General features: G+C 39.3%; 1 protein-coding gene across 8 annotated transcripts in view; it reads right to left on the reverse strand.

Annotated features, from left to right (window-relative positions):
- LOC147917209 (uncharacterized) overlaps nt 1-24,896 on the reverse strand; it is a 272,280-nt gene that overhangs the window by 8,906 nt on the left and 238,478 nt on the right. For 7 of the 8 annotated variants that reach the window (XR_015551920.1, XM_087429490.1, XM_087429491.1 and 4 more), the window contains exon 7: nt 295-413. The exons of the other annotated variant lie outside the window; for it this stretch is intronic. Coding sequence is in view for 6 of the 7 variants with exons in the window: in XM_087429490.1 (XP_087285616.1) it covers nt 295-413 (119 nt within the window). In the remaining variant the exon portion in view is untranslated. The remainder of the gene's footprint in view (nt 1-294; nt 414-24,896) is intronic. 8 annotated transcript variants of the gene reach the window in all.

Raw genomic sequence — 24,896 nt, forward strand, 5'->3', positions numbered from 1 at the left:
GAGTCGAGATTCGAACCTAGTATGTCTACCTGCAGAGCCTGACATGCATGGGGAAAACCTGAGAAAGAACAAATCATCTGGCAAATATCCAAAGTTCCTCAAGATCTTCAGTCTCCAAGTCAGAGGTCTGGTGTTCAACTCTGGGGTCTCAATTATCTAGTCCAGGCTTCTGGACCTTGGTGTCCTTATCTTTCAAATGGGCATAATAAATACTTCTTTTAACAAGATTCTTATTAAGATCCAATGAGATACCCGATGTGAAAGCACCTCACAAAAGGCTATGCAGATACCTACATCGCATTCTCCACCTCTGTCAACAGCTCAATGAGCAGAGGCTCCTCTGCCTTAAAGGGGTTTTGCCAGCAAGTCCTCTGCATTTCTCCATTTGCAGACTGATTATGGCGTGAGTGCACCTGTGGAGGAGAGTGTAGTGGATGGTTTGTCTTTAGAGCATTCCCCCTCCATTAACAGGAAAGCTTTAGCTGAGTTCTAAATAGGGGAAAAAGATAAAAACAACCTAAGCTGCTATCAACTCACAGTGGCCCTTAATGGAGATTTAATGCTGGGAGATCTAGCTTGCCACAAGATTGTGACACAACTGTATTTTCTTCTGTCTGGGTTAGGTGAGTGGTAGTGTGGCCGCATTCAAAGGCGGTGGGGAGAGGGTGGTGGGAGGGCCGTTAATCATGTTTCTCAGAGCATGGTCTGGACTATAAGCAGAAATAAAGGGACAGGGAGAGTAGGAGATGGCTGGAGAACGACCTTTGGGGCAGGGCGTTATCAAGGAAGCACAAATAGGAGGGTCAGGCTACACATTGCCTGCTCTTACTCCTCTCATTTTTACAACTAAATTCCTCCTCCCTGGAGCCCCAAAACCCACTCTAGCAAAGCCTTTACAGAGATCATTTAGTTTCCCGGGTAATTCCAGACATGGTCTCAGCATGCAAAAGATCAGGATTCAGAAGCATCACAGAATGCCTTAGAGTCTCTAGTTAACTTCTGCTTTCATCTTTTACACATCTAAATACTTTTTTAAATGTGCTTACATTTAATGTTTAACCCCAGACACTACCCAGCTGTATGCATACACCAGTATGCATTCATGCAGTCATTCATCAAACATTATTTGCACCCCTCTGTTAGGTGACAGGCACTGTGCTAGGCCCAAAGGACACAAAGATGAATGACATGAGTTCCCTGCCCTCAAAGAGAGCCCAGTCCATCAAAGAGGCATAATTGGAAGACAGGGCTTAATCTGAACATGGGAAATCAGAAACTGCTTCGTGGAGGAAGTGCCACCCTAGCTGAGGCATGAATGATGAGGAGACCGAGAAGTCTTTAGTGAGCAGTGAGCATGAGCAAGGCACAGAGGCGAGAAGAACTATGGTGTGCAGAGAGCAAGAGAGTGGTTAGAGAACATAGGAAAGAGAACAGGGCAGCTGGAGTTGAGTCTGGAAAGGTAGGTCAGGCTAGATTACAGGAGGGGCTCAGAGGCCATGCTAAGAAGTCTGCAGGTGGTGTGGAATCAGCAAGGGCTTAAGCAGAGAAATATAATGGTTCGGTCTTCTCCACCTCCATGATTGGCACCACTCAGTTGCTCAGGCTAAAAATCTGAGTCAACCTTACACTGACCCGTCACTCATCTTTCCCTGCATATCCAATCAATTAGACAGTTCTGTAGATTCTACCTCTAAAACCTGCCACTAGTCTTCACCTCTCCTTCCTCCACCCTTCTCTTAGCCCCTGTCACCTCTCACCTGGGATGATCCCCTAACAGCTACCTGCTTCCACTCTTGCATCTGTTCTCCCCACTGCAGAGCCATCTTTTCTAAACATAAATCAGAACTCGTCTCTTTTCTGCTTCAAATTTCCAGTGGTGGGCCAGTCCCATGGCTTAGCGGTTAAGTGTGCGCGCTCCGCTACTGGCGGCCCGGGTTCGGATCCCGGGCGTGCACCAATGCACCGCTTCTCCGGCCGTGCTGAGGCCGCGTCCCACATACAGCAACTAGAAGGATGTGCAACTATGACATATAACTATCTACTGGGGCTTTGGGGAAAAAAAAAATTATTAAAAAAAAAAAAAAAGTAAAATTTCCAGTGGCTTCCAGATGGATAAAATCCATGCTCCTCATCGTGCCCTATAAGAGCCTAGGTGACCTGGTCTCTGCCCATCCTGCAACGTCATCTCCTTGCACTTCTCCCCTGCTCACCTTGCCCTAGCTGTGCTGGGGCTCTCACTGCTCCTTCAACAAGGCAAGCTCATGGCCATCTCATCACTTTTGCCCTTGACTTTTCCACCACTTAGTACTCTTTTCTCTCACATCTTCCCATGATTCTCTCTCATTTTATTCAGATCTGTGCTCAAATGACACCCCTTCAGGGAGGCTTTATTTAAGCACACTAAAAGAACCCTTCCCCACCCCTATTCCCTGTCATTAATCTCTGACCTCTTATCCTGCTTTACGCTTTTTTTAATACTTATCAAAACCTTAAATTATATTGCTTGTATATTTGTTACTCTTATTCTCTATCTTCCCTTTTAGGATGTTACTCTCTTATCTCTAGCTTCCCTTCTGGAATGCTCTATGAGAGAAGACAAACATGTCTATCTAGTTCACCACCACGTTCCCATCTCCCAGAACCATGATCTGAGCTCATAGGAGGTGCTAAAAAATATTTGTTGAGATGGAGGATACAGGAAATGAGCGTGTTTGGGGCAAGAGGATGAATTCTCTTTGGGACTGGTTGAGGTATCTAAAAATCAGTCTCCATAGCTGGATTCAACGTTTCTTTAATCTTCTATCCCCATGTTTCCCCCTCATACCCATATTTCCTCTCAGATCCCAAGACCACTTTCTAAGGTCTTTAAAGAGGAGAGCTTTGCCTCTCTGAATCCCACCTGCAAAATGGGAGTAATGAGACTCTCTTAAAAGTCAATTGTGAGGATCAAATGAGACAATATAAGTGAAAATTACTACCTAGACCTTGATGACAAATTTAGACTCCAGGGAATAGATTATCATAAGATGTTTGAATTCGATGGATACTTAGATATTATTATGTAGTATTCTGATATTTAATGTGTATTTAACTTAATATGTTTTAAATTTTTCTGCTATAGAGACCAATTCTTATTCTTTTCTGTACTTCTCCATATCTCCACCCCAATGCCCAGCAGAGTATCTGCTATTTGTTGATTTCACAGAAAACAAACAGCTTCTGCTTCAGAATCAGGTGCGTTTGGGGATTCTCTGCTTGCTAGAGCCATGAGCCCCCAGGATACACTGAGTCCCTGACTGCCTGACCTCCAGCATCTCATTACTTCTCCCCGTATTGCTGGTCTTCTGCTCCCTTCTTGTGACCATAATAAGTTTCTGAGTCCTTTGTCTTGGCTACTACTTCTTAGAACATGTGATTGTAGGCATGCATGTCTAGCTCTCCATCCCCATGTTGACACCGTCCTAGGCTGAGGTCAAATTCAGGTACACTCTTCTTTTCCAATTTACACACACACACACACACACTTCTCTTATTACAATTTGAAAAAGTTGGAGCAAATTGTCTGTATACATTGTGTGAATGTTGATTTTTTTTAACCTAATAGAGCTTGTAAATCATTCTTTAACCATGACTTATAGACGGAACACATTCTTTTTCATAGTAAGTTCCCCTTAAGTTTACTTAACAAGTCTTCCACCAGTGACTACTTTGTTATTTCTAGTTTTTCCTATTTAAAAATCACTACACACGTGTATGGGTACGACTGTCGAACGACTTCATACAAGAAGACTGGCAAGTAGGTATGCTATAGATTTTGATTTCTATTGCCAAAAAGGCTACACCAATTTACGTGCCAAGCAATAGCATATGAGCATCTGTTTCTCAAGTATTATCCCAAGTTTTTCATCTTTGTGAATCTGTTAAGTGAAAAATGAAACCTAATTTTTGAAAATTTGTATTTCCTTAATTGTGAGTTAGGCCAAGCATTTTATTGAATGCTCAAGACATTTATGTTTCTTTTTCTTTGAATCTATTGTTAACATCCTCAGATCCTTTTTCTTTTGGTTATTGATTTTGTTTCTTTATTTGCAGACACTGAATAATTAAGAAAAATTAGTTACAGTATAGTTTTTTCTATGTAAAATTTTAAATATTTTATGTAGTCAAATTTGTCAGTCTTTCTTGGGTGTTTTTTGGGAATTTATTTCTTCTTTAGAAATATCTTTTGTATTTCAAGATTACAAAAGCATTCCACTACATATTCTTTTAGTGGTTTGTATGGTTTCTTTATTTTCTTTTTTACAATTAATTCATTAATCCATATGGAATGGTGTTAGTTGTCCATTGCTGCATGACAAATTACCACAAACTTAGCAGCTTAAAACAATACACATTTATTATCTCACCATTTCTGTGGATGAGGAGTTGGGCATTGTTTAACTGATTTCTTTGCTTAGAATTTCACAGGCTATGATCAACGTCTTGGCTAGAAATACATTCTGATCAGAATCTCAACCCGGGAAGGATCCACTTCCAAGCTCCCTCAGACTGTTGTCCAAATTTGTTTCCTGATGCTGTAGGATTCAAGATATCCTCCTTCATCAAAGTCAGAGAGAGAGAGAGACTCTAGCAAGACAGGCATTACACTATTATGTAATCACACACACATGATCACGTACAACCCATCCCTTTTGTCACATTCCAATGGTTAGAAGAAAGTCACTGATCCTTCCCACACTCAAAGAGATTACACAAAGATCTGAATACCAGGAGGCGGGGATCCTGAGGACCATTCTAAAGTCTATCCTCCAAAAACTTATTTTTGTGAAAGGAGTTAGGTAGGCATATAAATTTTTTTAGATGGTTAGCCAAAGTCTTAATATCACTTATTAAATTGTCTAACTTTCTCCTAACTGATTAGAAATTCTACTTGTTTCTGTTTTTCTCAGACAGATATAGTTTAAATATTTCAAACTAGGTCATTTTTCCTTTTTTCATGTCAAGTATAGCATCTGCAATATTGGAAATGTAGTTTGTCAATTCCACAGTCAATGTCTTGGGCATAAAAAGAACACTTATCAGGCTTTCTCCTCAGAGGCAGTCAAGATTGTCAGTTTTTGTTACATTCTTTCATACACATGTATTTCTACGTCTTTATTCATATTTATATCCATATCCATACATATCAGCTATATATGAGGGTTGAAGGAAATAAAATGAAGAAAGTTCATTCATTGTCTCATTCCTTTCCTCATAAGAGGTGCATATTCACAACAGAGCCCAGACAACATCAGGCAATTCCAAGTATATGCTAGGAAACACTAAATCAGCCAGTTAAGCCAAGAGCTGACACTAGTCATGTTCATAAAGGAGCCAAACTCAGGACCAGGATGAGAAAGGGGCAGCCAACAGGTAGATGAGGCACAATTCTGAGGATATGAGTACATCCCAAAGAAGACAACATAGATAGGAAACGATGGAGAATGTGGTAGAAAAATCCCGCCACTAGCAAGTTCCATGCACTTGAACTGCCTTGGTATCCACTTGGGCCTTTATGAGTAGGATTCTATGAGTTTGATAAGGAAATTAATAATTTCTGTAAGTACATTATGTTGCATATTGGAGTTTGTGACCATCCATTGAAGCCAATATCTTTGTCTCTCAGAAGCAGGTAGGAGAAAGACAATGAAGTACATACTAGCCATGACATTTCCTGAACAAATGTCCATGGTCTCTACTGTTATGACAACCATCCCTACCCTGCCACTACCTTTTTGGAAGAGGTTATTTCCTATTTATTAGGGTTTTTTTAAGTTTATTTTTTGTAATTACATTAATTTTGAATGGGGAATATATTCATGTGGTAAAAAATTCAAATATTACTAAATATACATAAAAGAAAACGTAAGTCTCTCCCATCCCCGTCCTCTAGTTCCCTAGGCTCTCTCTCCTTCCCAGAGGGAGCCACCACTGTTATCTGTTTCTCTCATGTCCTTCTAGAGATTATATTTTATATACCATTATGTATTTTATATATATGTCACTTTTTAAAAAATACAACACTAGCATGCTATATACAATTTTCTGCACTTTGCTTTTTTCACTTAATGATATATCTTAGCATGGGTTCCATGTTAGTACTATAAAACTGCCTCATTTTTAACAGCTACATAGTATTGTTTGGATATAATATAATTTATGTAACTATCTCCTGTTAGTGGACATTTAGTCTATTTTCCATCTTTTGCTTTTAGAATAATGCTTAATAAATGATTTCATACTTCATATATCATTTTAATTCATAATATTTTAAAGATCAATAAGAGATTATTTCTAACATAGTTCACATTGTTTCTATCATGGGTCTTCATCCATCAAAAAGCAGTACTATACTCCACAGCAGTTGTCAAACTGAGGTCCAAAGCGGAGGTCCAATCTGATAGCCACTGGCTAAAACTAACATACAGACATGTTGTGCTTGGTCCACACCTTTATTTTCCAAAACGGAATGAAATGTTGAGCATTAAAATTGTCAGAATTTTAGATTCTTGCCCAATAGTAGTCAGCCAGCCCTGAGTAAAAGCTGTTCATTTCAGATGTGGCATGGGCTTCCTCAGTCCATCACATGACCAAGATGGTGACCAAGATTGCTCCACATCTTTGAGGTTGTATCAGTTGTCATTTATCATCACACATTCCCTATTTTCCCCTCTGTAGCAAAGTTGAGGAAAAAGTGAAATATTTTTGTACTCAAATGTCTCATAATAGTAGGAAAACCAAAAAATAGACCCATACTCACCACCACTCCCTATTGCCTTACACTCAGATTCTTCCTCATTCATTTACATAACTAGCCTGGTCTCTGAAAGCGTTTGAGTTTGTAATTCCATGCTTAAAAGAACCAGACTCTCCCCAAGGTCAAATATATTTTCAGAAACAGTCCAATAGAGGTCTATCATCTCTCTTTTCTCTTTATTTAAGCCCTCTTTCCATTTGTCAACTTTTTTGACAGGTTTGACCTGGAAAGAATTATTTATTTTTTAATACCATGTCTACAAAAAAACCTCTGAGTCTGTCCAACGGACTTTGCAGCAAAAGTGGCCAATCTGTTGATTCTGGAGGAAGAAGAGCAGCTGGCAAAACTAATCAATGTTTGACATTTGCATTTTTCCCTTTTTATGGTCTCCCTTGACGCTGGGAGATTGGTTTTCTGTGTTGGAAGAAGAGCATGGAGAGCAGCTGCTGCAACCCGGTCTAGTGCATAGTAAGGGAGAGAGCGTGGTGCAGAATTCATCTACCAAATATCCCAACAGGTTAACCAGTTCTGGAGCAAGGAAGTCACAGCTCTTGCTTTTGAAGATACTTTGTATTGAATATAAAAGATTCTGTGTTTCTGGGAATAAGATGTCTCTCTTTAAATTCTCTGTCTGTATATTCTAGGCAGCAAGATGATGCTTCTTAGGCTTGATGATTTCCTACTGATGAGATGCTGGTACAAAAAAAAAACAATTAAATACAGGTACGAAGTTGAAAAAAATAAGTATATGCATGCTCCTGAAATCAGGCGGCAATGTAATGCTCACTACAAATTATTGAATGCTTCCTATCTGCCAGACATTGCACTCAATGATATACATGCATCATCTCATTTAATTTTCTCAATACTGAAAGACATGTGCTAGTGTTAACCCTGTTTTATAGATGGAGAAACTGAAGATCAGAAAAGCACAGTGGTTTTCACAAGGGCTCTAGGCTTTTAAATCATAGAGATGATATTCATCTAGGTCTTTCTGACTCCCTTTACCCTTAGTTAAATCCCTGGAAACTTCCTTCATAGAGCAAGCATTCTACAAGGAGGTTGCTGTTGGATTTTTAATGAGGACCACCTTTGGAATTTATAATGCTGCTAATGATAATCATTTAGGGAGGAAGCTTTTCATCCTATTCTTTATGTGATTTTTTCTTTTCACACCTTCTTCACAAGAAGCAATCTATTGTTGGCCCCTTTCTCCTCAAACAATTCACAATTGAAGTAGCTACCCCATGACCTCACTTCTATTCTGAAAGATTATTTCTTTTGTTGGTCACTTCTTTTCTTGACACTCCTAAGCACTCCTTGATGTCCTAAAAAGTTCATTCACTAGCTCTCGCTGCTGGCAGCATAACATTCATTGCAACTACTTAGCCAGAGAGCCACACCTACCTCAGGTCACCTGTCCTATAATCCATGAAGCTTCAGGCTTCACACTCCATCTCTCTCTTAAAAGATCTTTAGTGATGTTATTTTTTTTAATAATTATTTTTAATTTGCATACAATAAAATACAGTCTTTCTGGTGTACAGTTCTATGTGTTTTCACAAACGCATACAATTGTGTAACCACTACGCAATCAAGATTAGAGCACTTCCATCCTCCCCCACAAAATTCTCAAATGTTATCCCTTTGTCATCACCCACCCCTAACTTCTAACTCCTGCCAACCACTGATTATTCTTTCCCTATTAATTTACCTTTTTTCCGTACTGTCATATAAAATGCAATCATACATTGTGTACCTCTTTGAGGCTGGTTTCTTTCATTTACCATAATGCATTTGAAATTCATCCATGTTTTTGTGTGTATCACTAGTCCACTCTTTTTTATTGATGAGTAATATCCACTGCATGGATGTTCCATGGATTGTTAATTCACTTGCCAGTTGAGGGAAATTTGAATTGCTTCCAGTTTTTGATGACTATGAATAAAGCTGCCATAAACCTTTGTGTACAGGGTTTTTGTGAACATATATTTTTATTTCACTTATGTAAATACCTAGGAATAGAATTGCTCGGTCATATATATAGTTAGTTTATGTTTAACTTGACAAGAAACTGCCAAACTATTTTCCAAAGTGACTGTAACATTTTGCACTTCTGCCAGCAAAATATAAGAGTTCCAGTTGTTCCACATCCTTGTCAGCACTTGATATTATCAGTGTTTTTGCTTGTTTGTTTGTCTTTAGCTACTTTAATAGGTGTGTAGTGATATCTCATCATGGTTTTAATGCAATTCTCTAATAACTAATGTTGGATATCTTCTCATAAGCTCATTTAGCATCCACATATCTTCTCTGGTGAAGTGTCTTTCAAATCTTTTGCACATTTTAAAAATTGGGTTGTTTGTTTTTGGTGATATTCTTATAATTTAGAGATTAATTCATTTTAAGTTGATCCTCCTTTAAAATTTAAATATCCTAGAAAGGCAACACATTAAGCTTCTATAGATCACTGAATCTCAGTATAAATTAGTTGTATCCATTCACTCAAAAGACATAAGCACCTACTATTTATAAGTGAGGACTGTGAATTCAAAAAAGCAAACACAGTCAGCTTTCAAAGAGACTTGTTTAATCAGATTGCTATTTGCACAGCTAAATAAAACCAAGATTGAGGTAAAAGTGAATTTTATGGAATGGAGCTGAGATTCCACGGTAATTTTAGAGTAGGGGTTCTTGCAGTATGTTCCTGTACCAATAGCATTAGAATCACCTAGAAATTTGTTATAAATCTACTGAATCAGAAAGTCTGGGGAGGGCCCTAGTGATCTGCGTATTAATAAGATCTCTGGGTTATTCTGATGTACATTTAAGTTTGAGAACCATCATTTTAGAGCCAGGGGAACTGCTGAAGATATCTAGAGGAGGAAGCGAGTGGGGAAAATTTTGCGTGAGGCTCAATTTTATATCCATGTATTATTGAGCAATTTTCTTCTCCTGACTTTTATCCTATAGTATTTAGACTTGAAAATTGGGTGGATAAAACACTCCCAAGATACTTCAGAGTTAACATCACTTAGTGTTATATGTTAATTCTGAACATAGTCAGCTGGTCACTCTCAGAGAGGTGAGTTCTCTCCTCACCACCCTCTTTCCTTTCCAGCACTGGTCAGTTGTAGCAAGATAAGAAAAAATAGTATGCCTTGAGTGATCAGGAACATAGCAGTAGGTCCAAACCGTTTTTTGTTTTTTTTTTTTTGTGAGGAAGATCAGCCCTGAGCTAACATCCTTGCCAATCCTCCTCTTTTTTTGCTGAGGAAGACCGGCCCTGAGCTAATATCTATTGCCAATCCTCCTCCTTTTTTTTTTTTCCATTTTTCTCCCCAAAGCCACAGGAGATAGTTGTATGTCATAGTTGCACATCCTTCTAGTTGCTGTATGTGGGATGCAGCCTCAGCATGGCCAGACAAGCGGTGCGTCAGTGCGTGCCCAGGATCCCCAGGCCGCCGGTAGCAGAGCGCGCGCACTTAACCGCTAAGCCACAGGGCCAGCCCCCAAACCAGTTTGAACAGATTAGTAATCTTGCCACAACACTTCTCTCCTGATTCCAAGAATTTTTCTCTTTATATTTTTGTTGTTGATATTGTTTCTACTCCAGAAGATTTTTGAGCACTAGGAAGCTCTTCAAGGAGTTAGTAATTCTTACCTTGTACACACTGATATAGAAAGGTTTCAAAGGGATGAAATCTTTTCAGAAGGAAAAAAAGAAGTTAGAGGCAACTTACCCTTTTGAAACATTTAACTTAATTCCAGTTCTACTCATTTTTTACTATATAATTTTGCTATTTTCCAGAATGACAAGTATCCACTCAACCTGTGTTATACTATGCAAAACCACTGCTGCATCCTATACTCAGATAAACAGGAGATAGCTTACCAGAGTAACCACATAAATAGCTACAGTAAAAGATGGAATTTGATAAAATGCTTTGTGAGATATATAAACAAATTGATAGAGAGATTCCAGGGTGGGCGGGATGATATCTTGTTGGGCATTTGGTCTTAACTGATAGATATTATTTTTAAAAACAGAAATATGGAGATAGAAATAATATTCCAGGTAAAAGTATAGCATAAGAAAAGGCGAGGGAGGGACCCACAACTAAAATCATACTCAATAGTGAAAGATAGAATATTTTCCTCTTAAGATCAGGAAGAAATCAAGGATGTCCACTCTCACCACTTTTATTCAACATTATACTGAAGGTTCAGACCATAGAAATTGGGCAAGAAAAAGAAAAGTCATATAGAATGGAAAGGAAGAAGTAAAACTATCTCTATTTGCATATATGGTCTTGAGTATAGAAAATCCTAAGGAGTCCACTAAAAATACTATTTAGAACTAATAAATGAGTTCAGCAACGTTGCAGGATACAAGATCAATATACAAAAATCAGTTGTATTTCTACATACTAGCAGTGAACAATCTAAAAATGAAATTAATAAAACAATTCTACTTAGTATCAAAAAGAATAAAATACTTATAAATAAATGCAACCAAAGAAGTGCAAGATTTCTTGCAAGTGCAAGTACACTGAAAAATACAAACTATTGTTGAAAGAAATTAAAGACCTAAACAAATGGAAAGATATCCCGTGTTTATAGATTTGAAGACTTAATATTGTTAAGATGACAATACTCCCCAAATTGATCTACAGATTCAATGCAAACCCTATCAACAGCCCAGCTGGCTTTGTGTAGAAATTGACAAAATTGGCTGATCCTAAAATTCATATGGAAATGCAAGGATCCCAGAATAGCCCAAAAAATCTTTAAAAAGAAGAACAATGTTGGAGGATTCATACTTCCAAATTTGAAAACTTATTACAAAACTACAGTAATAAAGACAGTGTGTATTGGCATAAGGATAGATAAACAGGTCAATGGAATAGAATTGAGAGTCCAGAAATAAACCTTCACATTTATGGTCAATTGATTTTCGACAAGGGTGTCTAAACAATTCAATGAGGAAAGAAAAAAGTTTGGCAGATCCTAAAAATGTTAAACACAGAGTTATTTTACAATCTAGAACTCCAGTCCTAGATATACATTCAAGAAAATTAAAAATATACATTAACCAAAACCTTGTATATGAATATTCATAGCAGCGTTATGCAAATAGCCTAAAAGTAGAATCACCGAATGATAGATGGATACACCAAAGGTGGTATATCTATATAATGAAATACTATTTGGCCTAGAAAAGGAATTAAGGATACATGCCACAACATGTATGAACCTTGAAAACATGCTAAGTGAAAGGAAGCCAGAAACAAAAGGCCACATATTGTATGATTCCATTTACATAAATGTCCAGAATAGGCAAATCTATACAGACGGAGAGCAGATTAGTGGTTTCCAGGAGCCAGAAAGAGGAGGAAATATGGAGTGAAGGGTTTCTTTTTGAGGTGATGAAAATGTTCTAAAATTAGTGATGATGGTTGCATAACTCTATGAATGTACTAAAAACCACTGAGGTATATACTTTAAAAGGGTAATTTTTGGTAAGTGTATATCTCAACAAAAGTAGGATATTATTTAAAAAAGAAAGAAAGAGGGCTGGCCCCGTGGCTTAGCAGTTAAATGCCCGCGCTCCACTACTGGCAGCCTGGGTTCGGATCCCGGGTGCGCACCCACGCACTACTTGTCCAGCCATGCTAAGGCCGCGTACCACATACAGCAACTAGCAGGATGTGCAACTGTGACATAGAACTATCTACTGGGGCTTTGGAGAAAAAAAAGGAGGAGGATTGGCAATAGATGTTAGCCCAGAGCGCCAGTCTTCCTCAGCAAAAATAGGAGGATTAGCATGGATGTTAGCTCAGGGCTGATCTTCCTCACAAAAAAAAAAAAAAAAGAAAAAAGAAAAGATTGGGAGGCTAAGAGTCTCTTCTTATGGAATGGACAATTTCTCAGTTTCTACGAAGTATACACTAAGTCAGGAGACCATGATGGATCTTGAACGACCATGTAGAGAGAAGTGAACAGCCTCATGATCAGACTTGCACTTAGGATTTATTCTAGAGGTAGGAAGGCTTGGCAGGAGATTGGTTTACAGGTGGCAATGTGTTAAAAGGCCACTGAAGGCATTGTCCTGTCTTTAGTGTTTTAAATTAAGATACCATTCTTAATATGTCCACATTCTCTGTGAAAATCTTAAAAAGTGACCTCATGTTCCCCATCCTCTGACAAGGTCTCTATAAAACGCTACTACAGAGTAAAATATTTCAGCTAACCTGTCTACACTCAGCAAACCACCATCCTGCTTGTAATTGTTTTTTCAATTACATTGACCATGAGCTTTGATATTATTAGAAACAGGCACACTTTAAACAGAAGTTTGCTTTCTAAATTATTCCCCTGGTGAAGGGACCAGACTTCATATGTACCAAGAGACAACAGAGAGGGAAAACCTGGTGAAGCGTGAACATATGGCCACGAGAAGTCAAAGGGATAAGTATTCAAGAAAAACATGAGAAGAGGCCCAGATAAAAATTTAACTGAAAATTGCAAGTATACATATTTAAAGTTATGACTTAAAAGTAAATACAACACAATCCAAAAGTCCAAACATTGGACAACGGTTTAAAAATTATGGTATATCCAGGAGGAGACTATTATGAATATATTAAAAATCATATTTCATGTTTAATGAGACAGATAAATGACCATGATTCCCTTATAAGTTAAAAAAAGTTGAATTTTTTTTAAGAAGTTGAATTTTTAACATAGTATATTCCCAAGTGTGTATATGTGTGTGTGTATGTATATCTTCTTATATAACATTTATATATCTATCTGTATATAAATATATAGTTTTATTGACATGAAATACAGATATACAAATATATTTTATTCTATTATACATAAAATAAAATTTTATTCATTTATATTTATACTATACATAAAATAATAATTTTATATGTATCAATAAAACGTTAATAGTAAGCATGAGATTATGGGTGATTTTTATTCCTTTTATTATCAGTCCTGGGGAACTACCACGCTAGATGCCACAACAGCTTGGAAATTAGGGCAATAAAACTGCCCTTTGATGTAGCCACTTTGGAAAATTTTTTGGATGGTTTTTAAAAAGTTAAACATAAATTTACCATACGACCAGAAACTCCACTCATAGGTATCTGCTCAAGAAAAATGAAAACATATGACCACACAAAGACTTGCACATGAATGTTCATAGCAGCATTATTCATAATAAAAAACAATTCAAATGTTCATCAACAAATGAATAGATAAATAAAATATGGCATAGCCACACCATGGAACACTATTCAGTAATAAAAAGGAATGCATGATGATACATGCTACAAAATGGAGGAGTCTCCAAAACATTATTCTAATTGAAAGAAGTCAGACACAAAAGACCACACATTGTAGGACTTTACTTATATGAAATGGGGATGGAAACAGAGATTAACTGTAAATGGGCACGATGGATCTTATTGAGGTGATGAAAGTGTTAGGACAGTGGTTGCACAATCTGGTAAACTGCCTGAAAATCACGGAATTGCACATTTAAAATGGGGAAATTTTATGATATGTAAAGTACACTTCAATAAAGTTTTTAAAAATTGCCCTTTAAAAGTTGAGCTTTGAACTAACAGTTAGCAGACCTGAGCAGAGATATACAAAACCAGAAGACAGAATGACTCCCAGACCAATGAGACTTGACTTAGCCTGAATGAATGTAGTAAGAAATCTACAGAAAGAATGTGTTATCAGAATGGAGAGGTCAGTCGTGGGACAGTAGATAAAGGCGAGAGATGGCCTTGGCTTAGTGTATGGGTGTGTTATGGTTTCCATTACTCCTGTAATGAGGGAGGTGGGGGGAGAGGGGAAGGTTGGTGCTAAACAGATAACTCAGCTACGAGTTAGTTGAATGATTCCCCATGGACTGATCCCAGGTACCCAGTCCAAGAAAACAGTTGTTGATTAGCTTCCCATGCAGCTTTGCTGCTGGATGAGGATGCACTGATGAGCAAATGCAGTCCTTCTAGATTGTGGCCTTGTTCTTTGTAAATTAACGAGCTTAATATTCTGAGTACCACAGCTATTGCTGTGAGCCCAGTTAATGTTAATTCATCCCTGTAAAAAACAGGCTTCTATCAGGCAGAGAGCCTGAGTGTGGAGGGTGGTAAGTTCCCCAGACTAGATGTTCCCCAGGAGAACTAGTCTGAGTGATTGGAGACCTCCCCAGTTAGTACCCTCTTTCTTGATGTGTGTTTCTAGAATGTAGCTGGCACAGCCCAGTGTAAGGTAGTAGAGCATATTGGATGAGAAAGTAAAGACTCCGGAGTCAGACCACCTGGGTTCAAAGTCTTTGCTACTTCTTACTAGCTGTGTGACTTTGGGCAAGCTACTTAACCTCTCTGTTTCAATTTTCTCATCTACAAAACACAGATAACAACAGTACCTTCCTCATGTGATTGTTAAAAAGATTAAATGAGGTCATATATGTAAAGCACTTGGCACAGAGCTTGTTACCTAGTAAACAATCCAACATTAACTATTACTCCTCAACTGGCATTCATTTCATACTTTTCTGCTTTTTAATTGATTTTCTTATAATGAATATACATCATTTCAATTCATAATCAGAACACAATGTGATTCAAAAAATTTGAAATAAATATGACTTCTTTTCAGGAAAGAGAGAAGAGTAAAGACCAGAGAGGGAGAGAGGAAGAGAAAAAGAATGAAGGATCCAAAAATGCTAAGGAGGGACATTTTAGAAGGACAGAATGTTGAAATTCAGGTCTTTCTGTCTAATACAAGCCATCTGGTGACCTCATCTGAACAAGCCCTACCAAGATTTTTCTCATGGAGTTCTTTTGCCGCTGTTGATTCCATGCTTCATCTTGGCAGGCAAATGAGTGGATTTACCCTACACAGAGCAGAGACAGTCAGTGGAAGGAGGTGAGAAGGAATAATTTAACAACAAAAGTGAGGAATGACTAAGGTGGAGGGAAAGACAGCAAAGACCCCTTCCCCACATTCCTCTGCATTCTCTCTGTGTTGGAATCTAAGTCTATGGTTTTAGACAAAGCTCACGCACACTTAAACCATAGATGCAGTTCCTCCCCCAGTCCCAAAGGCTCCCAATCAGCCCTCCTTGGCCTTGTGTAGGAGCTTCCAAACTCCTACCCATGGTTTAATTAATTTTCTGAAAAAAGTGATTGGTTGACATGACAGCAATAAACATCAAATTCCATTAATTAATACTGAGACATCAGTGTCTGTGTTGTTTCTCAATTACACATTCAGATGCAGCCACCCTTGTGCTGGCATCACTTTGGTCATGGAGCCCAGAAAGGGCCATTACAGTGGAAGGAGGACTGGAGGCGGGTGGGGGGTGGCATCTGCACTTACACTGAGATAATCAGCTAGGAGGAATTCACACTCCAAAGCACCCTCCCCAGAGAAGGGTTTTAGGGACCTAGATGAAAGAATTTAAATGTGGTTGGGTGAGGCATTTTCATTTTGCTGATGGCCTGGAAGGGAACTATCAGCTTGATGAACACAGAGCTTTCCTTGGGCCCAAAGATACACTCTTCGCACTGGCTTTCCCAGCCTTCTTCTCTGGCTCCCCTCTTCATTGTTCTCTCCCTCTCTCTCTTTTTCCTCCCCCTAACTACAGTAATCTTCAATTTCATGTTAATTCAGAAGAGAGTCAAAGGGGAACAAAAAGCAATCTTTGCTTCTTCTACTCAAGTAAAAACCCTAAAGGGACCACAGCTCCCATTGAGGAACAGGCTTTAGGGCCTGGAGACAAAGCAAAATATTCTCATGAACACTCAGAGGTTAGGTCCTGGAGATAAAGCAATGTGATTAAATCTTGATAGATTTTTGTATTAAGAGTGAAAGGGGTTGGGGAGCTCTTGTTTGCCTGGTTACAAAGAGTGCCGTTGGCAATCCCTGCTTAATCAGGATCTTGATGAGCATATTTTCCCTCCCAGGACTGAGACACCAAAGAAGAGTCTATTTGAGGCAGCCCCAGGCCCATTCCCATGTGGTTGCCCCATCTCTGCCACTTCACCGGACCCCGCCTTGAGAAACAGCTGGTTCATTATTCCAGTTATCCTACGATAAGTGTTTGTGACTTCAGTTTGAAGGTTATGAAAATAAAACCCAAGCCCTACCCAGCCCCAGAGCAACAAAGTTGATCATTGTTAAACATCTTCCATATCTTTATGGGGAAATATTATTCCCTTATTAATAAATTAATCATCTTTTCCACTTTAAGGATGAAGAAACAAAGACCCAAAAAGTGAAGTAATTTGCCCAAGGTCACTCCCCAAATGGATTACAGGTCCCTAACAGACGCACAGTGTTCAGAACCAGGAGGGAATGGAGTGGAGTGAGCTGAAATGACAGCTCAAGGGCCTCAAGACTCCAGGTTTTGAGGTTGGTAGTGTTAAGATAGGGAAGATTCTTTATTACTATTTATTTCATGTCAGTATATTTCAAAAGGTTGGACAGAAGGTGACTGCCCAGGACTGAACAGCACAAAAGTACACAGATAGAAATTAAATAGTAGAGGTCATAACGGCATGATTTCAGATTTATATGTATGCTGGTTACAAAAAATGAAGAATAGGAAAGAAAAGGTCTTAAGCTGATATAAAGGACTGGAATTAACGCTGAGAAAGAAGTCAAAATATTCAATTCTATTGCCAGATCCCATCACCAACGTGAAGAGCAATCTTGGTCATTTCACTTAAACTCTCTGGTCCACAATTCTTTCATTTGCTTAAGAGTGCTCAGTTATACCCGCTCAATTGTCAGGGTTGATATGAGATAAGAACCAAATGGCTTCTATCTAGCAGAAAGCCCCATTCAAACTTCAAATGGACCCAGCTATGTGTTAACAGTTGGATGGCCTACCATTTAGAGAACAATGGCTAATGTTAATAAGTTTCTAATATGCCCCAGGCACTAGGCTATGTACTTTGCAAATTATCCCCATTCAACCTTCAAATATTGTATGAAGTAAGTACTAGCATTGCTTTAGATTGAAAGGTGCGGAAGCTAAGACTCAGAGATGTTAAGATACTTGCCTGAGGGTCACACAACTAGTAGTTGGCAAAGCCAGGATTCAAAGCTAAATTTGTCTAATTCTGGAGCTCGAGCACTCACATACTAGGCAATTAATTCTGCATGGCAAAAGCACCCCAGTGTAATTCAAACAAGCTGTAGCATACCTCCATTAAACACAATATGAAAAACACCAAGTTGGAATACACTCATGCAAATAGAACCTCTAGTTCTAAAAACCCCATCAGTATGGTCTCTGTGCCCCCTTCAGACTGGAGCCTGCAGGCAGAGGTGGAGGGGCTTATTGGACAAGACAGGACTTGGGACAGACACAGCCCTGAAACAGCCCTACCACTCCACAAGTCAGCGATGGCTCCCTCCGCTTGAGTTCATTCCAAACAAATGCATTAAAAGCACTATCTTAATGAATATTTTATACAGTTATGACATAGTGAGTCCCATTTAGGAGGAGCTCTTACTAAAGGCTGAGACAATGAACTACTAAAATAGCCAACTAATCATCAAGGCCAATAGAAATCTGGTCAGGGGACACAACAATTTTACACAAAGAAAAAAATGAAAGTCATATACTCCCTTCTTGCTGATTTAAGAATCCCTTTTTTTAAACTCTACCTACCATGTTCAAATACTTCCATACATCAGCAAAAGGCACCTATTTGGATAATTAACTTGTTTTTCCCTGGCCTCTTCATAGATTGCGAAGAAAGTCAATGTATATATTTGTTTGTTTTTCTTAAATTAGGTCTATTTCTGAATCTTTAGCAAACATGCACACACACAAATACATAAACACATCTTAACCTATTTCCTTTAGAAACAGAAAGTGAGGAGAATCCTAAGCGACAAATTCAATGGCATCCCGTGTACTATGCCACTTCTCCAAGTCTTACATCTCTCCCAGGAAAATGCGGTGTGTCTCAAGGACTTTGGAGGAAAAAAGGGCTCAGTGTACAACACAGGGAACAAACCAGTGGCCTACGTGTAAAATGCAACTTGCAGATGTGTTCTGTTTGCTCTGCCAGTGTTGGCTGGCCTACTGTTTTTAAGAAATTTGAATTCATCGTTAACATTTAAAAATTTGGAGATTTTACAAACATCTCTGGGTTCCTGACTTCTCTTAAACAATTAGAAGATCTGGCTTGATGGGGCCTGCATTCCTGCACAGTGACAGCCAGCTGGAGCTAAATCATACCTCATAGAGGAGCCAGTCTCCCCAGTTCCCAGCCTCCATCATGTTTCCCTGACAGGAAGACAGGATTGGTTGCCATTTGTCATTACCCTTGAGTGGCTGTTTTCCTTAGAGTTCAAAGGAAAGCACAGGCACATAGACTAGTGGAGCAGAATATGGAGCCCGGACATAAACACATGCATATATGCTCAACTAATTATTGACAAGAGTGCCAATAAACACAATGGAGAAATGACAGTCTCTTCAATAAATGGTGCTAGGAAAACTGGATATCTACACATAAAAGAATGAAACCGGAGGAGGAGTCAAGATGGCGGCGTAAGCAGACTCGGAACTCACCTCCTCCCGTGGACACAGCCAATTTACAACTACTCGTGGAAAAATTACCCCTGAGACAGAACTGAAAACTGGATGAGAGGAACTCCTGCAACAACGGACAATCCTAACTGAGGTGGAAGAGGCAGAAACTCCCTTCTGGAGAGGAAGAACGCCGCCTTCACAAGCCGCCAGCTTCACGGCCGCAGGGAGCAGCTCACAGGTACGCCGCCTCCCTGGAGGCGCGGGGCCCTGAGCCGGGGAGCGCCCCCGCTGTGGGCATATTGTGGACCCAGCACAATCGAGACCAGCGGCATAATATCTGACTGTGCCTGCTACTAAAACACTGGGGAGCACCCCCAGAAAACCCGGTTCACAAAGAAACTAAAACTGGCTCTTAAAGGACCCACGTGCAAACTCACCTGTTTCAGGAAGCACCCTAAAATCACCAGAAAGAAAGGTGCACAGTGCTTTGGTGACAAGAGACTCACCTAATAGGCCCTGAGTGCATCTCCGTGAGGGGTGAGACCTCTCCAGGGACTGGGACATTGGCGGCGGCCATTGTTGTGGCCTGGTGTGAGCGTGCTGACACAGACGCCATTGGAGTTCTCCCTGAGGCCTGCTAGCCCAGGGTCTGCCCCACCCGCTAGAGCACCGATTTAATCCAGCTCAGCCAGGGCAGGCCGCCCACCCCAGAGACTGGCCCCACCCAACAACAAGCCCTCAGGCAACTTGTGGGCCTGCATAGATTGGTGACTGGATTCTCTGCAGCCTGGCAACTGAGCCGACTTGAGCAGGGCAGGGTGTGCACAAGGAGCTGGTGGAGAGTGTGGGGCGGTGGCAGAGTGTGTGGGGCTCCCGCCGTGGAGAGACTGGGTCTGCTTGGGGAGGTCGGGGCACTCACACCGGGCAGGACTGTGTTGACTGTGTGTGTGGACCTGTGGGCGGCAGGGCTTCTCAGCTGCAGAAGACTTGTACTTCTCAAAGACCCACATAGGAGGTTTGCTCCACCTTCCAAAACCTGAAACAATTGGGTGCTCCTGTGCCTGAGGCCAGCCCCACCCAGCTGCAATCCTCAGAGAGCTGACAAGAGACCTAATAGGCTAGAGGCTTACAGCAATTGTAAGGCCCTGAGCCTAACAACCTGCCACGGTGGGGGCCTACTCACTTAAAAGAAATACTGCAACACAAATGTGGTATTAGAACTTGCAGCCAACTGTGCTGGGGCTCCCCACACCTGATAAAGAGACTGAAGGGCCCACAACAACTACAAGCAGCTGAGCATTACAACAGCTGGCCAGGAGCATAACTCAGCCTCCCTGGGCACCTACAGGGAGAGCAAACAGGCCACAACAGAAGGACACACGTAGCCCACATAGGGGTCACGCCTGGAACATTGAGAACTGAGGGAAGCACACTGGAAGCCTCCTAAGCCATCACTTACATAAGGTCACCTATCCAAGAGCAGGAGACGTAGCTGACCTACCTAATACGTAGACACAAGCACAGGGAAAGAGGCAAAATGAAGAGGCAAAAGAATACATTCCAAGTAAGGGAACAGGACAAAACCCCAGAAAAGGAACTTAGTGAAACAGAAATGAGCAACCTACCCGACAGAGAGTTCAAACTAAGAGTGTTAAGGATGCTCACTGATCTGGGGAGAAGAATAGATGAACTCAGTGAGAATGTCAACAAAGAAATGGAAGATATAAAAAAGAACCAATCAGAAATGAAGAATACAATACTGGAAATGAAAAATTCATTAGAGGGACTCAAAAGCAGAGTAGAGGATACAGAAGAACGGATCTGTGAGCTGGACGAAAGACTAGAAGAAATTACCCGAGGTGAACAGGTAAAAGAGAAAAGAATTAAAAAGACTGAGGACAGTCTAAGGGACCTCTGGGACAACATCAAACGCACTAACATCCGTGTTATAGGTGTCCCGGAAGGAGAAGAGCGAGAAAAGGGGTCAGAGAATCTATTTCAAGAAATAATAGATGAAAACATCCCTAACCTAAGGAAGGAAACAGACATCCAGGTACAGGAGGCACAGAGAGCCCCAAAGAAGATAAACCCAAAGAGGCCCACACCAAGACACATCATAATCAAAATGTCCAGAATTAAAGATAAAGAGAGAATCCTAAAAGCCGCAAGAGAATGTCAAGTTACGTACAAAGGAAACCCCATAAGGCTATCAGCTGACTTCTCTGCAGAAACCTTACAGGCTAGAAGAGAATCGCACGATATATTTAAAGTGCTAAAAGGAAAAAACTTACAGCCAAGAATACTCTACCCAGCAAGGTTATCATTCAAAATGGAAGGACAGATCAAAATTTTCCCAGATAAGCAAAAATTAAAGGAGTTTGTCACCAAGAAACCAGTGCTACAAGAAATGTTAAAGGGACTGATTTAAGGGGAAAAGAAAAGACCACAAATAGGAAAAATTATCTATTTCCATGATTAGAACGTAATGGATACAAATGCACAACAATGAGGTTGGATATGATATCAAAAACATGAGGGAGGAGGGGAGTTAAAGAGTAGAGCTTTCAGACAGAGGTCAAACTAAAGTGACCATCAATTCTGTATAGAAGAAGAAAGGAACAGAGAAGGAGACTAAAACACTGAGAAAAAAAAAAAAAGTTAAAAAATGGCAGTAAGTACATACTTATCAATAGCTACTTTAAACGTCAATGGACTAAATGCTCCAATTAAAAGGCATAGGGTGGCTGACTGGATAAAAAAACAAGACCCATATATATGCTGCATACAAGAGACACACTTCAGACCTAAAGACACTCACAAACTGAAAGTGAAGGGATGGAAAAAGATACTCCACGCAAATGGCAATGAAAAGAAAGCTGGGGTAGCAGTACTCATATCAGACAAAATAGACTTTAAAACAAAAACTGTAAAACGAGACAAAGAAGGGCATTACATAATGATCAAGGGAACAATCCAACAAGAGGATATAACATTTGTAAATATCTACGCACCCAATGTAGGTGCACCTAAATATATAAAGCAATTATTAACAGACATAAAAACAGAAATAGACAGTAACACAATAATAGTAGGGGACTTTAACACTCCATTTACACCAATGGATAGATCATCCAAACAGAAGATCAATAAGGAAACATTGGCCTTAAATGACACACTACAACAGATGGACCTAGTAGATATATACAGAGCATTCCATCCAAAAACCGAAGAATACACGTTCTTTTCAAAGGCACATGGAACATTCTCCAGGATTGATCACATATTAGGCCACAAAACAAGTCTCCATAAATTTAAGAAGATTGAAATAATACCAAGCATCTTTTCTGACCACAAAGGTATGAAACTAGAAATCAACTATAGGAAGAAAATCAGAAAAGCCACAAATACGTGGAGATTAAACAAAATGCTACTGAACAACGACTGGGTTAATGAAGAAATCAAAGAAGAAATCAAAAAATACCTGGAGACAAATGAAAATGAAAATACGACATGCCAGAATTTATGGGATACAGCAAAAGCAGTTCTAAGAGGGAAGTTTATAGCAATACAGGCCTATCTCAACAAACAAGAAAAATCTCAAATAAACAATCTAACAATGCACCTGAAGGAACTGGAAAAAGAAGAACAAACAAAGCCCAAAATCAGTAGAAGAAGGGAAATCATAAAAATCAGAGCAGAAATAAATGAAATAGAGACCAAAAAACAATAGAAAAATTAATAAAACCAAGAGCTGGTTCTTTGAAAAGATCAACAAAATTGACAGACCTTTAGCTAGACTCACCAAGAAAAAAAGAGAGAAGGCACAAATAAGTAAAATCAGAAATGAAAGAGGAGAGGTTACAACAGACACCTCAGAAATACAAAAGATTATAAGAGAATACTATGAAAAGCTATATGCCAACCAATTCGACAATCTGGAAGAAATGGATAAATTCTTAGAATCATACAACCTTCCAAAACTGGATCAAGAAGAAGTAGAGAATTTGAATAGACCAATCACCAGTAAGGAGATCGAAACAGTAATCACAAACCTCCCCAAAAATAAAAGTCCAGGACCAGACGGCTTCCCTGGGGAATTCTACCAAACATTCAAAGAAGACTTAATACCTATCCTTCTCAAACTCTTCCAAAAAATTGAGGAGGGGGAAGCTCCTAACTCATTCTACGAAGCTGACATTACCCTGATACCAAAACCAGAGAAGGAAAACACAAAAAAGAAAATTACAGGCCAATATCACTGATGAACATCGATGCAAAAATCCTCAATAAAATACTAGCAAATCGCATACAACAATACGTTAAAAAGATTATACACCATGATCAAGTGGGATTTATTCCAGGGATGCAGGGATGGTTTAACATTCGCAAATCAATCAACGTAATACACCACATTAATAAAACGAAGAATAAAAATCACATGCTCATCTCAATAGATGCAGAGAAAGCATTTGACAAGATACAGCATCCATTTATGATAAAAACTCTGAATAAAATGGGTATAGAAGGAAAGTACCTCAACATAATAAAGACCATATATGAGAAACCCACAGCTAATATCATCTCAATGGTGAAAAACTGAAAGCCATCCCTCTAAGAACAGGAACCAGACAAGGATGCCCACTGTCACCATGCCTATTTAACATAGTACTGGAAGTCCTAGCCAGAGCAATCAGGCAAGAGAAGGAAATAAAAGGGATCCAAATTGGAAAGGAAGAAGTGAAACTGTCACTATTTGCAGATGACATGATTTTATATATAGAAAACCCTAAAGAATCCACCAGAAAACTTTTAGAAGTAATAAACGAATATGGTAAAGTTGCAGGATACAAAATCAACATACAAAAATCAGTTGCATTTCTGTACACTAACAACGAAGTAGCAGAAAGAGAAATTAAGAATACCATCCCATTTACAATTGCAACAAAAAGAATAAAATACCTAGGAATAAACTTAACCAAAGAGGTGAAAGATCTGTACACCAAAAACTATAAAACATTTCTGAAAGAAATTGAAGAAGACACAAAGAAATGGAAAGATATTCCGTGCTCTTGGATTGGAAGAATTAACATAGCTGAGATGTCCACACTTCTAAAGCCATCTATAGATTCAATGCAATCCCTATCAAAGTTCCAACAGCATTTTTCACAGAAATAGAACAAAGAATCCTAAAATTTATATGGAACAACAAAAGACCCCGAATAGCTAAAGGAATCCTGAGAAAAAAGAACAAAGCTGGAGGTATCACACTCCCTGATTTCAAAATATACTACAAAGCTGTAGTAACCAAAACAGCATGGTACTGGCACAAAAACAGACACACAGATCAATGGAATAGAATCAAAAGCCCAGAAATAAACCCACACATCTATGGGCAGCTAATCTTTGACAAAGGAGCCAAGAACATACAATGGGGAAAAGAAAGTCTCTTCAACAAATGGTGTTGGGAAAACTGGATAGCCATATGCAAAAAAATGAAAGTAGACCCTTACCTTACAC

The sequence above is a fragment of the Ceratotherium simum genome, chromosome 4 (assembly GCF_057802395.1).
Source record: "Ceratotherium simum simum isolate JZ-2026a chromosome 4, ASM5780239v1, whole genome shotgun sequence".
In the NCBI taxonomy this organism is placed as follows: domain Eukaryota; kingdom Metazoa; phylum Chordata; class Mammalia; order Perissodactyla; family Rhinocerotidae; genus Ceratotherium; species Ceratotherium simum.